General features: G+C 44.8%; 1 protein-coding gene across 6 annotated transcripts in view; it reads right to left on the bottom strand.

Moving 5' to 3' along the window:
* COLQ (collagen like tail subunit of asymmetric acetylcholinesterase) overlaps positions 1 to 15,351 on the bottom strand; it is a 43,148-nt gene that overhangs the window by 24,200 nt on the left and 3,597 nt on the right. For all 6 annotated transcript variants that reach the window (XM_037386666.1, XM_037386667.1, XM_037386670.1 and 3 more), the window contains exons 2-5: positions 5,495 to 5,607; positions 3,515 to 3,619; positions 831 to 875; positions 99 to 125 (exon numbers count right to left, since the gene is read on the bottom strand). In XM_037386666.1, coding sequence (XP_037242563.1) covers positions 99 to 125; positions 831 to 875; positions 3,515 to 3,619; positions 5,495 to 5,607 — 290 coding nt within the window. The remainder of the gene's footprint in view (positions 1 to 98; positions 126 to 830; positions 876 to 3,514; positions 3,620 to 5,494; positions 5,608 to 15,351) is intronic.

The following is a 15,351-nucleotide window of genomic DNA, read 5'->3' as shown; positions in this document are numbered from 1 at the left end:
TTAAGCAAGTTGTGTTTAACTGTTGCCTGCAACCCTCTCTGACAGCTGCTATGTGCCAAGTATTAGATGGGTTTCTGAGACAGCATCTTTGCTCATACCTTTCTTCCTGGCCTGCCAATCTCCCCCTGCCAGAAAAAGGAACATGTTAGTATCACAGGCACCACATGAAGCACAGTGGTTCATTAGTCAATGCATTTGCATTAAAAAAATTAAAAAAAATTGGGAATATCTTTATGTTTAACACTTTGCTTCCAGAGGTAAAATAAGAATTACTTCAACCGAGCTCCTTGGTCTTTCCTGTGTTCTCAGCCCTAAATCTATAGGCATCCCCTTGCACAGCAAAGCACGCAATTATGTGCACAGCTTCAGGTATAAGGCTCTAAAGAACATCATCATGGAGCAAACGCTTTACAGATCTGAAGCCATAACTTAACGCATAGCCCAGTTTTAATATCTGAGCTGACTCATGCAATTAACAATGCGTGGGAGAGCTCTGCTTCTCATGTCCTCCTCAAAGGTGCTTGGATCGGTAAGATTGCTGACTTGTGCACCTGAGCTGCTTGCTTAAATACACTAGACAGAGTTAGCTACCATGGGAAGCCATAAAAAATATTTCAAAATAGAAAATGAACACTGAAAGATGAAGCTTTAAATTCTAGCTTCAAACCAATTCACAGCTTTACATTCACATTATAGCAAATTCCCACATCCATAAGGTCCACGATTCATTCACTAAACAGACAAGGAAAAAGGTGACACACACCCCCCACCCTCCCCCCACATCTTTGCCCCTCAAAAACATGCCAAACTCTCTCATAACAGACACTTACTTTCTCCCCTTTTGGTCCTGTTATACCAGGAATTCCTTGTGGACCCTAGGGAGAGAAGTGAATGCTATTATTAAGCTGCACTAGTGAAGAGGCGCTGGTGGTTGTCTTCCCTCAAACCTTGACCCTGTAGGTGTTTCCCAGGAACAGTGTGAACCCACAAGGTTGGGGTGTCAGATGTGGTATTTGAACGTGGCCTCTAAATGCCAGGTCTGGCCACCGCTGGACGGCAGGCTGGCAGGGGAAGTGCGGGGGCATCTTCTAGATGAAGAAAATCGGCAAGAAAAAAGGCCTGGGGCAAAGGAAAGATGAGAAGTTCCTGGAGTCCTGAAGAATTAGCAACAACAAGGACACGGAGACACCGTGTCAGCTGGCAAAGGAGGTCAGCCAAAGGAGCGGTAAGGGAAGTGTGGGATGGGCTCTGCAGTGTGGGATGGACATGGAGGATTGCCACTGCTTCTGAATCCTGAAGATACTTCTCTCCCTCTCAGATGAGGTTGGTTCTCCTTTCAGGAGACTTCTCAATCCAGGGAGGCCTTGAAACCCATCTCAGAAAAAAAAATATCAGAAAATCAGTCTTGTTTCTGGAATGCCTCCATTCACAGACCACCTTTTATTTTTGAATGACTAAGGAGAAAAATCCCAAGAGCCTGCATCAGAGGAGCTTTGGATTCACCATACAAATCACTCACTCCAGGTTTGAATCCTGGCTATCTTATGCTGACCATAACATGATGCAGATTGTATGGGAATAGGAGCAAAGCGTACCCTCAAATGCAAATTACTCTGACTATTTTCATCAGTAGAGTTGTTTCAGGTTTTCAGTAGTGTAAATCAGGATGCACCCTATTAGAGTCAGAGTCAAATTTTATCTTATTTCTTTCATTTTACCTTAGGTTACACATGGGAGGAACTACACTCTGAGTTACATCATTGCAAATCTAATTTAAAATTCAGCTCTGAGTCAACAGTATGGCCTTTTACAACTCCTTTGAAAGTCATGCAAGCTACAGCAGAAAAGAACTCAGATGTACTTCTTAAGATTATTTTTTTTAATGGTAGCATTTCTTTTCAGGTGACCATGGTCATAGAAGTATTGCCCAGAGGACTGCTGGCTCTAACATTGACCCGGTACAAGATACAGTCCCATAATTTATAATTAAAAATTCCAAAGCCATGTCATACCCACCCTAATGTCCGCCGTTGTGATAAAATCTGCCAGCCTACTCTATTTAAAAATGTTCTCGGAGGGACTGTGGGTCATTTGGCTGCAAGAATAATATTATTTATAGCAATGGACCTTGTAGAACAATAGAATCAATATTCCTGTTCTTCCAGTTTAAGCCAGAGAGAATATTAAGAGGATTTTTTTATACAAAGACAGTCTAGCAAAGACTGCTTCTGTAATCTGCTTCTTACACATCTACTGCAACTCTGGACCATGGCCAACCACAGTGCAGGGCTGTTTCATAATGCAGAGAAGACTTTTCTCAATACAGAACAGCACAAATGCTTCCCATCACTTCTCTCCACACCCCACCATTCACATGCCAAACGAGTCTGCCACATCCTGCATCCCAGCAAAGACAAAAGGGCAGAACGATAAAGACAGGTTCATAAAAGAAGACTTTCTGGCTTTCACATTGCAACTTCTAGACTATTTACAAAGACCTTCTGAAGTACTGACTTCTAAATAATGAAAGCTAAGCTTTTTGCCACATAACAACCTTTACTGTGATGTACTGTCCATACTTCTTAAATAGTGTTTGGGTGCTTGTTAACTTCTCAGGCTGCCAAAGCCTCAGTCACAGCTTTGCTGCAGCAAATGTCTTGTGCCATGCCTGCTGTTGGCTGTATTGTAATAAAACCGGCACCCAGGAGCCTCAAGGAACATCAACATCCCAAAGCACCCAGCACAGCACATAGATCAGGACTGCCCGTGCCCCAGGAGGAACTGGAAGTACCTCTCCATGAAAAGTTTAATTTTTCTTTGGAGGGAATGAACTGGAATGGAAAGGCAGATGGGTGATCTTCTCCCCACTAAAGAGATGTTCGCAAAAACCTTCCCCTAGAGGTGGAGCATTTCCTCAGAAGATTTCTGAATGTACCAATTGTAGAAAATTAAACAGGAGGTCAAAAAGACTGGCCCAAGGTTACCCAGCAAGTCAGAGGCAGAGACGCTGCAGGTCAAGCTAGGAGATCCCACATCTCCTGAATCCCATCCCACTTCCCTCCTGGAGCCACTCCTTGCCTCTGATGCTCACTGTAGGCGTCTGCCTTCTCGAGGATGTACTCCACTAACATTCAAGTGCATTGCACTTCTTGTGCATCCACTCCATGGGCTCTTTCCCTCACATAAAGGACAACAGAGTCTAAAGCAAACAAAAAACTAACCAGGAGCCTCTGAAGGAGGTGATGGCACCTCCGGCATTTTTGATGGGTGCTACCCACTGTAAAAATTCACAAAAATGAAGGGTGAACTTGAAACCGACTGCAGTATGCAAGGCAGGGATGAGAACAGGGTAAAAAGCCTACATGATTTATGCATGGTCATATTGCGATGAAATTAAGCCAGAGCTCGGTATGCTCGCTAAGCGGTAACAAACATTTGCAGATGTCTTAAAGACTTGTAAGGGCCTTGGAGCGAGTGAGAGAACATGTGATTTAATTACAAATGCATCACTCACCTGGGGGCCAGGAGGCCCTGCAGGGCAGTGCGATTTGGGCAGGGAGGAAGCCTGTATTATCTGGAGCTCCTGACACAGCTCTTTCACATCCAGGGCAAGCAGCTTCTGTGTGACATAAAACATATGAGTGAACTTGCAGCCATACACAGCCTGTTGGAGAAATGTAAAAAACCCAGCCACCAAATGCTACAGCCTCAAGAGGGTTTATTCGCTCGCTCAGGGGGAAGCCATGGGTTAGTCACAAGGTTATCTCCATGGATGCTTGAACATTAGCACTTGAGCAGAGTGACCTGCCCCATACTTCCTCCTCCTCCTCCTCCTCCCCCGGAGGCACAAGGCAGCCGCGCTGCCGCACGCCCCTCGGAGCCACTGTGGGACCTTGGCCTATTCTTAGACCTGACCCTGCTCTCTCTGTCGCACTTTAGAAGTAGCAGCTCCTCTCCAAAAATAGCGTCTTTGCTCTAAGAATAGAGTACGCTCAGCGAGGGTGTAGGCAGCGTGAACTTGGCTCCAGAAGACACTAACCCATCGGCATTCACTCGCTGCAGGCCCTGCAGACCAGGGCCGATGCCTTTAATGACCATGAGCGTCTCATCTTTTGACTTCAAAATTAGCCTTGCATGAGTAAACTGCCTTATTTGTGTCCTGTAACAAAAGTGATCTCCCCTGGAAACGCGGACGAACGCTGACCCAGAAACACCGGGTTAACGCAAGTGATCCTCAGCTTCCAAGTGAAAAGCCGTTTTCTTGAAAAGCTCCCGCTGGGGACTCCAAAGCACAAACTGCTCACAGCGAACTCACGCGGCTCCCCCCCCTCCTCAGAACTGCTTCGTTTTATTTCATGGTTTTATGGGGGAAACGATGGTGTAAGGATGATTTTATGATTACTCTCTGGGCTGTTTGGGGGGAATCTCAGGCATCCTGGTCCCAACCTCATCCTCACTGAAGAAGTATAGCACATTCCCAGGACCTTGATTCTGGGTCTCCTTTCCGTGGAAATCAAAGCACAGAGAGGGGAGAGGATGAGGAAAGGTGAGGCAAGTAGATTTTGGTCGGGGGGGGGGGGGGGGGGGGGGGCGGGGAGCAGCACCCTGAGCTCAATCCTGATCCCTCTGAAGATAATGGAGGATTTCACACTATATTTTTTCTTGGGTTAGTTCTTGTTAGACATCTTACTGATCATCATTTACGTAACACCAGCAACAATTGCAGTATTTGTATATGGTAGATGAATAGTAGAGTTAAGAAATAGGAATTACTGAGCAGGTAGAAACATTTTTAATGTTGGGGTGGAAAATATGTGAAGTTAACAGATCCTGGCAATAAGAATAATTGGGCAAGCTGCTGTATCATATACCCATTGTATCCTCTATGCTGCATATGTTAACATGTGTATGGATACATATCATGTAGAGCAGGTAGGTATATGCATAGGTGGGTGAGTGAAAACTGCATACCAGTAACTAAGACATGTCTGTCTTTCTGCAAAATGAAATGGCGGGAATAGATTCCATAGGAGGATTTTGAGACCTTCGTTTCACCTACTGGGTAAGGCAAATGCGATGCAAAACAGGACATATACATAATGTACACCCTGAAATCCATTGTGCAGGACAGAAAATTACCTTTCTGTCCTTACTTGGTTTATTGCACTGCCATTTCCTTTAGTTCAGGATTGCCTGACTCTTAAGTTCCCAAAACAGAGTAAAGAGAATATGTTTAAGTTTTTAAGTTAATTTTTTTTAAAGTTAATTAACTGCCCGAACAAACCCAGCTTTGTTTCGTTCCTTGCTCTATTTGAGATTCACTTCAAGCCCTAGTCTGGGATGTTGAATGATTGTCCTAACAGAGCCGTATTAACACAGCCAGACGGGTGGGCTGAGGGGGTGCCATGAAGAGGTGCTTGAGAGGATACTTCAGTCTCTGTCACACCTAAGAAGTCACGTAAAGAGAGGGGAAAGGCTCCCAGGCCACACTTACAGTGCTCCAGCTGTGCCTGAAGTATGGTGGTGGAAACAGGGGTGGTGGAGGAGGGCCGAGGAGGCAGCACGCTCTGCGGGTGAGCTCCTTCTTCTGTTCCAGACATGGGAGATCTGTTCAATACAAACATCCGTCTGTTGCCTTGAACGCCACAAACATTTCTCCCAGAATAAGAGGAGTTTCCATTCCACAGGATTTTCCTATATCCTGTGTGCATTGATTGTAACACTGTAATCCAAGCAGGGGTTTAAGAACCTGGGTGGTCCCTTATGAGTTCCTCCTCATGCTGAAGGCTAGGCAGAGTCTTAAACTCTTAATGTGGCTATGACACAGGCTGATTTTGGAAAATTTTAGATAAGCAACATTAGAAAACAGATTGAAATATTTCTCGCTTTCTCTCCCCTCTCTCCCAAAAGTGTGTTATAAACAGCATCTTCCAGTTCCCGTTACAGCCCGTGTGCCACCAGGAAGCGCCCCGTGCTGTTGCCCACCAACCTTCCCCATGGACCAAATTGCTTCAGGCCCGTCTGTGATAACCGAGTGGGAAGCTGCTCCACAGCCCAGCTGCTTATATTTCCCCTGGGACTGAAATCAGGTTGCCTTATTTCTGATTCCTGCATCATCCCTAAGAATAAATTTTCTGCAACTCCGACTTAGCTGATAGCTTTGTCACCATCTGACTAGTAAGGCAGGACCTCAGCTGCGTTCAGCAAGGTATGTAACCTCTTCTAAGAAGTAAACTCCCATCAACAATATAGGAAGCTCTGACCAAGGGTTCACAGAGAAAGAATTGGAAGGTGATGCGTTTATACTGTGAGAGTTTTTTTCTGAACCTGTTTACTCCTTGGGAAATATATTTCTAATCACGATGGGGCTTTCTGCAAAGGTTTTGCCAAGGACAGCAAACATTTATTTATGCCTGTTGGTTTTTTCCTCTGGCTTGTGGCAGCTGGAATGGGTGTCTGTGTACTGAAGGGTGGCAGGGAGCCAAACACAGTAGGAAGAAAAGCCTATGGTGAAGTATCTGGTATTAATAGAAAACCTCTAAATTAAGTTTCTAGGAAGACAAACCTGACAAAATTGCTAGATTTGTGTGCAAATCAAGCACAGGCTGGATATTAGCCACATCTCAAGGTAAGGCAAACTTTCTAAGGGACAGAGATACTTCTACATTTTCAAACGTCTCAGAAAATGTATTATATCAGTCCCGTCATCCCACATTAACAGGGACAGCATGTTCCCAGTCCTGATGCACAGAAAAGAGCCACTCAGAGGAGTGTGAATCAGCAGCATTCAAGGGTAGTTTAAGTCATCCAGATTTTTTTGTCTAGCAATATGTTATTTGCATTGATACCTTTGAAAGATGTGTCAATTGAAGTCTGAAAGGGTCCATAATGAAGACTCCTTTTCGGCTTTTCCTCACAAGTTTGAAACTGAGCCAAAACTTTCAATTTAAGAGAAAGGCAGAAGTTTTAGAATAAAAAATAGAGATATATTGTTTCATTTATAGCTTTAAATACGTACTGAAAATGTCCTTTAAAAAGTAGCAAAGGTTTGAGTTTGTCTGCGTCCAATTCTCACAAGCAATAAAATACGAAGGTATGTAGAGTTAAATTCTGTATTGGCTTATCCTGAATTCAGTCACTCTCATGCAGCTGTAACTAAGGTCTCCAATTTTTACCACACATACTTCTGGAGTTTTCTTAATTTCAGGATTGTATTTGAATATATTGCATTGGGACTAAATTGCATCTTACTAAAGCAACGGACAGCTTGTAATTTAACACGGTCTAAAATGTGATTATTATTTTATTTTAGGCTACATTCCGATATCATCACTCTTAGTACTACCTTATTACGTGATCTAGCTAAATTTCAACAGGATTATTATCATTCAACAAGAATACAAATATCAAAGCTGGTCTGATGTGGCTTCCTTCTAAGATCACTATCACGTACTGTAGAAAAAGTTTGTATTACTGCAGTTGTACTGCTGTGTAAAAAAAAAAAAAAAAAAGAGAGAGAGAGAGAGAAGATTAAAGTGTCGTTCTTTAAATATTTTCCAAAAATAAGATTAGATGCAAATGTACATCTATAGCTTTAATAGGATACTTATCATGTCCTCATGAGTAAAGACAAGTGCTGGATTATAAAATATTTGGGTTTTTCTTTTTAGCAGCAAAGTCCGAAATTCTGTGGAAGAGGTTTTATTGTGAAAAACACTATAGCTAACCAAGTTGGTAGCAAAAAGCAAAATAGCTACTGTTTTCAGTCTTTATAGTCTTATTCTAATACTACTGTACCACAAGTTAGGTTGAAACCCAGTTTAGGTTTGCTGGTATGAATGGTGATAGCATGTACTCATCTCTATGAAGAAACAAGAAAAAAATTATCCTGTTTCTATTATGTAGGATAGATATAAATTCTATAATGATGTGGGTAGTTCATCTTTCAGGGGCTCCATCATTAACCATGGCTATGTTCTGGAAGATGTATTTGTAAAGCCACTATTTAAGAAAAGGCTGGCACTGGAATGACAGGTGATAACGACAGCAGAAGGAGCAAAAAAGTGAGTCACAGAGTGATGACAGGTACGACTGCTAGAACTTGATCTTCCAATAAGCACCGCATTTCATTGGTATGGATTTTGTAACTGTGATAACTCCAAGACGTACAACCATCACACTATTGGCTTGTTTCATATCACAAAAAAGTTACCTTGACAGGCTTACAGGCTCTCCGTAAACGCAGTGTATATTTTTAGGTTCCAGGTTAGCTTTGTTTGCTAAACACAGCTTCAGAATACTCCAGTCCCCATCAGTGGAAAAAATCTCAGCCCAAGAATAGGACTGTCATAGTTTTCGGTGAAACATGAAGACCCTGCCTCCCCAGAGCATGCATTTACATATCTCATATGGAAACAACTTCAATATCAAAGAAGTTATTCAATAAGAGAAAGAAGATAAAATGAAAAACTCCTTCTAGGACTTGTCTAAGTGGCAGTTGTTTTCAGAGAACATAAACATTTTTACAGTCAGCTTTAGAATAGAAAGTCTTTACCATGCTCAAACTCAAATTATTTTTATGGTCCAGACTGTATGTTAATCTAGTCCAAGACAGTGACTATATACGTCTATGGGTGTACTGGCAATGGTTGCTTCACAAAATAACATATTTCAGGTAAGCTGTTGCAATGTTTCGTTTTGTTCCTGCAGACTGCTTGCTTCTGACCATAGCTGGAATTTGGGAACTCTTACCCGAGGTGGTCCAACACAAAGCCAGAGAGGAGCCTTCGCCCACGCCGAGTCCCCTGGAGTGGGGCTCATACGAGGTCTCTGAGCCCTCCTAGAGCTGTTCCTACAGCTGACCTTCAACCCTACGGACCCCCCCAGCTGCAACGGAGCTACCAGAGAAGTGGTGTCCTGGGTTCAAGTTAGATTTACAGGATTCCATCCAAAAAAAATCGTAAGTAAACTACGGAAGTGACTTCTATCCTAAAATCACAAAGCTGTAGGCCAGCTGCCAGGAGGAAAGGACGAGAAAGGAAAAAGATACTTAACATGTGTTTCCCTTCCTATTTGTGACCGCATTCATCCAGCAAGCCCTGACGGGAAGCCACACTGCTATCCAAAGGCTTGTCACCCTGACACCAGCGCTGGTGGCCTGCCCAGCTTGTGACAGGCAGGACTCTGCTGGACAGAGACCTCTGATGGCTGACACCCCTTCACAGGTGCTTCTCCCACTTGGATGCCACTCAGAATTAATAATAAACGAGCTGGGCAGACTCGTCAGTTAATGAACGTGGGCTTGTCCAGCTGAAACCGAGACTTTATCTGCTTTGTTGTTGTTCACTCGGGCTCCTCTTGCCCTCCTTGCAAGCAGAGCAGCACGCCACGGGCCCCAGCGCCCTGCGCCGTTCTGCACATCTGTTGCAAGGTGACTAAAGCACTTTTCCCTTTTAAGTCAGAAAAGTTTAAGAGCTTGTCAAAAGTACCTTTTGAGAGCCATGGGTCAAAATCTTTTACTTACAGAGCAGATGCACCTTGAGCTCTCCTTTAAAACCCCAAAGCCGTGCATCAGCATTAACAATACCTATTTCTTGAAAATGTGTTTTATGAAGCTTTGTGGCCCAAAACATGCCTTAAGGACACATAAGCAGAGACAGGAATGCAGCTCATGTCTGGAGATGAGTTGGACAGTCAGGCTGGCAAATGGTCTGCATCTCTCAGCACCCTTTTGAACTTAGACCTTATAGTTGATGGCGTAAATATATCTTTTCTTATAAACCAACTAATATAAATATGTCAAAGAAAGGTATCAAGCTCTGCAGCTTAGGTAATGGTGTCTGCATGGAGGAGTGACCCATGAAGTTCCCACGGGAGTTACAGGATGAGTCATGGAGCTGCAGCTCTCTTCTCCTCTGCTTCCGGTTCCCTCTTGCTTGAAATAGGGCTTCAGAGTCTTTAAGGAGCAGAGAAAAGCTGATTAGAAACCAATTCCTCATCCTTCTGACAGAAAACTAAAAAATTCAGCCAAAACCTTGCAAACTTCTTTTCAGCCAAGAAAAACTCACAAAATTTTGAAAATACTCCCTTTTTAATCCCCAAAATGGCTATGGGCTGTGGCAGCTGTAATGTGTACTTCAGCGGCTGGTGCACACGCAGAAGCTGTCTAAATAAATAAATAAATAAAAGTATTTAAAATCAGTCGACATTCAAAAAGCTTGACACCACCACAAACCCTGGCACGCTGCCTGGATCCTGGTGTTCACCTGGCTGGCGGGGGGGCAAGGATGTTCTGTCTCCTTTCCTCACCTAACATTCAGCCCAGGTCCCCCCGTGTCCCCCGGTGCCTCCTGCACACGCAGGGGCAGCGAAGTCCCAGTCAGCCCCGCGCAGCCCGGCCGACCAGTGGCAAGCAGCTGCGTCCTGGCAAGCCAGCCTTGGAAACCACCGCAGAAATGGCAAGATGCAGGAAAGCAAAGGGGCTTGTGAGTTTTCTAAGCAGGGTAAGTCCTTTTACTCCCTATATGCAAATATTTCAGACATTTAATCAGTATGTGCATGTATGCGGGCAACCCATATGCCGAAAGATTATATACTGTTCTCTCAGGTTGATCGCAGAAAGAAAATTCTGAGATCAGTATAGAAAGAGGAGTGTTTGCTTGGGTTGGCTCTGCACTGCAGCTTCCCAAGAGCATGAAAATTCCAATGAAATCTGATAGGTGGAAGACCAGTGGGTTATAATGTGGGTTTATAAAATAAAGCCATGGCTTATAAATCCCAATAACCACATCAGGGCTATTTTGTGCAATTTTCTGTCTATTGCTTTCCATTTGCAGAGGTCCAGAGCTCTAGACACTGCTAAACAATGCTGACAACTCTACGTGCTCCCCTTCAGTGCATGAAAAACTGAGGCACAGAGATTTAAGCAACACCCCAAAGCCACAGATGACTCTATTACAACACCAGAAACAGAGTTCCAGTCTGGTAAATCACAGTATCTCATCTCAGGCACTTTATGAACTGGATTATAAAACTCAACTGCTTGTCACACCAGAACAATATTATAAATACTCTGAGTATTAAAGCCTAAAACCCTACTACAATCTGTAGAAGAGCCTGAAACACTAAAGACTAATGCAGGATGGCTGCTGCATCAGCCCCGAAAGACTTCTATGTGCCATTCACTGCCACGCAGCCCTCTCCGCCTTCATCTGTGCCATCAGTAGCAAAAAAGCTGAGACACCCTGGTGCCACCCTTCTGCAGCTGCAAGATTATAACCTCTTAGTGCTGGCATAGATCAAATGTGCACTCTACTTTGATGTTGCTCCACCGTATGCTCAGACAGTCCCAGACAACCCCTATGTGACTGCGGATGTTGCTGCGTGCTCAGAAAGACTTCAGAGAAATGCTTTCAAATCCCTCTTTGAAACTTTGCTACCATGCGCTGTATTAATTCCTCACGATTCCCTTACTGCCACAGATTCACAGCCCAGCTGACGTCTGCCTTTCAAAAAAATGACTCTGTATTGACTTGGTATTGTAAAAAGTTGTTAACTTTGTAGTTTCAAGTAGCTAACAAAAAAATCCACTGGAACTTTCCCCTGGGTAGAAGAAAACTGAAACTGTCGCACTGCCTTCTTTAACCAAAGCATCTCCCTTCACTCGTGTGCATTCCCCAGGCATATGCATTTATGCATACACACTTGCTAGTTCCTGAGAAAAATTATTAACAGCTCCTTTTGGTTTTCCCCCAATGTCTTGGTCTTCTGCATTCTTCCTATATCCATCTTCTCACCCCAAATACCCTTTTACCATTACAGCCGTGTGACTATAGAAAAGCATTCCCCCAATTTCCTTTTCATTAAAGCGATGATTCCTTGGAGAGGAGAAGGGGAGAAGCAGAACATCTAGGCTGGGGTCTGTTAATTCCTGTGGGGCTTTTCTCTCTCACCTATTTCTGATCTTCCTCAATCAATTCCCCCTAGAACTGAAGGGCTTCCCTAGTTCTCCTCCTCCTCCTAAGCTATAGCGTGGAATAGGTCTCCTTGACGTGCCCTGGGTGAGTCGTATGTTGCATTACAGCTGAATGTGCCCCCTGATTTTGCAATCACACACTATCCTAGCACCAGGAGTTAAAACCTGCAGGGATACATGGCCTGACAACAAACTTCCCCACGTATAAACACAAATTCTATTTTTCCATAGTTTTAACTAAGATTAACAGTTTCTCTTGCAATTATGCTGCTGGTGCTCCTGTGCCAATACAGCCCACCCACAGGAAGCCTCTGTGTCCGATATGAAATGGACTGTAAAACCAAAATGCGAAGTCACAGACTGTTCCCTTGCTGTGCAGGGGTTTGGTTGTATTGGCGAACCCACAACTGAACTGTCTGTACTAGGCGCCTGCAAGCACTGTCTGTCAACAAGTACCTAGGGAATGAGCTGATCTTGCAGCATTTTGGATAGCTTGTTGGTGGAGCTCCTATCCTTTCACGGCAAACATCTTATTTTGAAACAGCTTGCTTTGCTGTGCTGGAATGGAAGCCTCCACGTTCCAGTCTGGTTACAACAAAAATCTAGTATTCACCAGCACATCCAATACAGTGATACGGCACGGACAAGCCTACTTGAACCACTTTGGATCTCTGTGGCAGCTGCAGCATCGCTTTCAGCTGAGGTTCCCTTTTAGACCAGTTGCTGCCTGTCAGAAACATTCACAGGTTACAGAAAAACCTTCAGATGGGTTGGTGCATCCTTCGCTGGAAAGGCGAGCAAGCCCTGCCTCAGCTCCTGCACTGACCTCTGTCCCAGGCAGCTGGAGAACTTCACCACAGAACAGCTATCTGAAAAATATCGGCTTTGCTTGGGTTGTGTCTCCAGAGGAGCTTCCACAGTCTCAAGCTGGACATCTGCCTCACTTGTAATATAAATGTTGCCCCAGAAAAGAATTCTGAACTGGCCACCGCTGTAGTCCCAGCTTCCTGCACTTCAGGAGCCCAGGTATCAGTCCTGGCTTCTGTAACCAGGAAGCCTCTGCCCCCAGCAGCTCACCACATGAAGCCAAGCAAGTCAACCTTTTTACTAAACCAGGAGCAACTGGGGAACACAGGGGGGACCACATGGTCCTTTGATATGCATTTTCTGGAGTGAGCGAATGTCGGTGATAAACAGCATTTCACTGAACCCTCTCCCTTCATTTGCATTACTGAACCCTTTCGACAACCTGAGCGCTTTGCCATCCAGTAATGCCACAAGCAGGCCAGAAGCCCCCTTCCCCTCCTGCATGCAAGACCCAGAGCTGTACAGAGGGTGCCTTGTCGAGCCTAGCTTCCTCGCTAGTGGCTGTGTCCTCTTCTGATTTTTATTTACTGCTGCAAGGCAAATTCCACAACCTCCTGAACCGACTCTGATGTCCTTTCCTTGTCTCTCACCCACAGGATCAAGTGGGCTTCTACTTATTGGCCGACTGCTAATCCAACAGGACCTCGTGGGGGTCCTTTGCTGTTGGGGCTTGCATCAGTGTTCCCCTTGCCCTTCCCCACACGAGGCTGGCTGCAGGAACCAAGTGGTGGACAGGCTGTGCACCAGCGTGGCTGCTCCGCGCCCACCGGACTCGGCACAGGCATTGCACCATGCACCACCACAGAAAGGTCTGTGAATCCTGAGGTGATTTCATCCCTGAGCATTATCCACATTGACCTGAGCAGGAAACTGGGATTCTCACAGGTTGTATCTACCAGGGAGAAACTACAGATAAAGGCAAATCAGGTGCTTCTTTAACTGTGTTTATTTTAAAGACCCATTTACTTAAAGTACCAGTAACCACACCATACTAGACTTAGTTTGCTACCAGTCCAAGCCTTTCCCCAGTCACTGCTGAGGAACTGCTGCTTTATCAGCTTAGGAGGGTAACCACCACACGGCAATTTTGGCTTATCTTTCTAGCCGCTCCTTTGGCCTGCAGCTGCGCTCAAATGCAAATGGCCAATCCCAAGGTTATTTTTTTCTCTCAAACTGAAGAGATACTCTATTGAAGGAATCTGTCGCCTCCCTTTCAGGCTTCTGTGAGTCACAAACAAGATAGAAAGCTTTTAAATGCCCGGCTAAATCCAGCCGCAAGACCTCTGCCTAGCCAGATCCACAGCCAGGTGACTGCCTTCTTTTATGGCCAATGATAATTTGCTTTCCTTCTCCTAATGAAGCCTTTGCCAGTGGCTCATTGCCATCAGGAATTTTAATCTAACCAAAGCTTTCCTGCTCCTGTGTGTTCCATGGGAAACAACCAACAGCATCAGGATGCTGGGCACCTCCTGGACCCATTCTGACTTTCCAGAGCAGAGTCAGGCTTCCTTCCCTGGACTCATATTTTTGCCCCTCAGAGATTCACCTCTGCTTGCTAGCTACCCTTTGGGCTGTTCTCCCTGTAGGCTCTGGCTGCTGCCTTGAGGATCTTCCAGCTTTTACTGTTGGTCTTATTTTAAATTCCTTCTGTGTCTTTCTTACTCCTGCATGCACTCTGATTGTTATTTCCGTTGTGATTTTACCTAAATAAATATTTGCAATTACTCTATTTAGAAACAAAACCCGTCCACCTGACACCTCTGCTGTTTTGACAGTACTGAGGGTGCCTGCAGGTTGGTTCATTAGAGGACCCCCCCCAGCCCGTCCAGATGATGGAGTCAGATATTGCTTTCACAGGAAGGTAGCCAGGATCCCAACTCCCTCAATGTCAAGAATCACAGCTTGGTTTTGTGTTTTCTCTCTCCCACTGTTTCTCTCACAGATGCACAACGCTCCCTCCCCCCAGGGCAGGGGGTACTTCGTTCCCCTCCCTGCGGCACCCTGCACAGCTCCTGCTCCCAACCCGCCTTCCCATCACCACGGCTCTTACTGCTCCAACAGCGTCGGTCCACAAGAAAGCTGAACCCTTTTCTGCAGCTATCCCACACGAGGTCTGGTTGCAGCTTAATATCACACCTTCTCAACTCCGAAGAGGCCACCCACCCAGTGGGACGTGGTGTTCTTTTTCTTCAGGAAAATAATGGGAAAAAGGCAAAGAAAGTGTGAAGAATACTGCCAGTGATGCTCAGATTAATCTCTTAAATTAATGCCCTTAAGATGTTCTTAATCAACCCTATTCTTGTCATAGGGTTGTGCATCAATATTGACAGTAGGGGAAAATTCAACCAAGGAATACATTTGTGGCATGTGTAAAAGGCAGTTTGGGTCAGAAGAAGCATCGAGATACTGTTCTTCTCCAGCTGTTGCTGGTAATTTAAATACTTTCCCATCTCTCTGAAAAACCTCAGAAACCTTTGGCCTGGATGAGTAGAATAGGGGAGAAGGAATGG

The sequence above is a fragment of the Falco rusticolus genome, chromosome 4 (genome assembly GCF_015220075.1).
Source record: "Falco rusticolus isolate bFalRus1 chromosome 4, bFalRus1.pri, whole genome shotgun sequence".
Taxonomy (NCBI): domain Eukaryota; kingdom Metazoa; phylum Chordata; class Aves; order Falconiformes; family Falconidae; genus Falco; species Falco rusticolus.
This window is presented reverse-complemented; position numbering and strand designations above follow the sequence as displayed.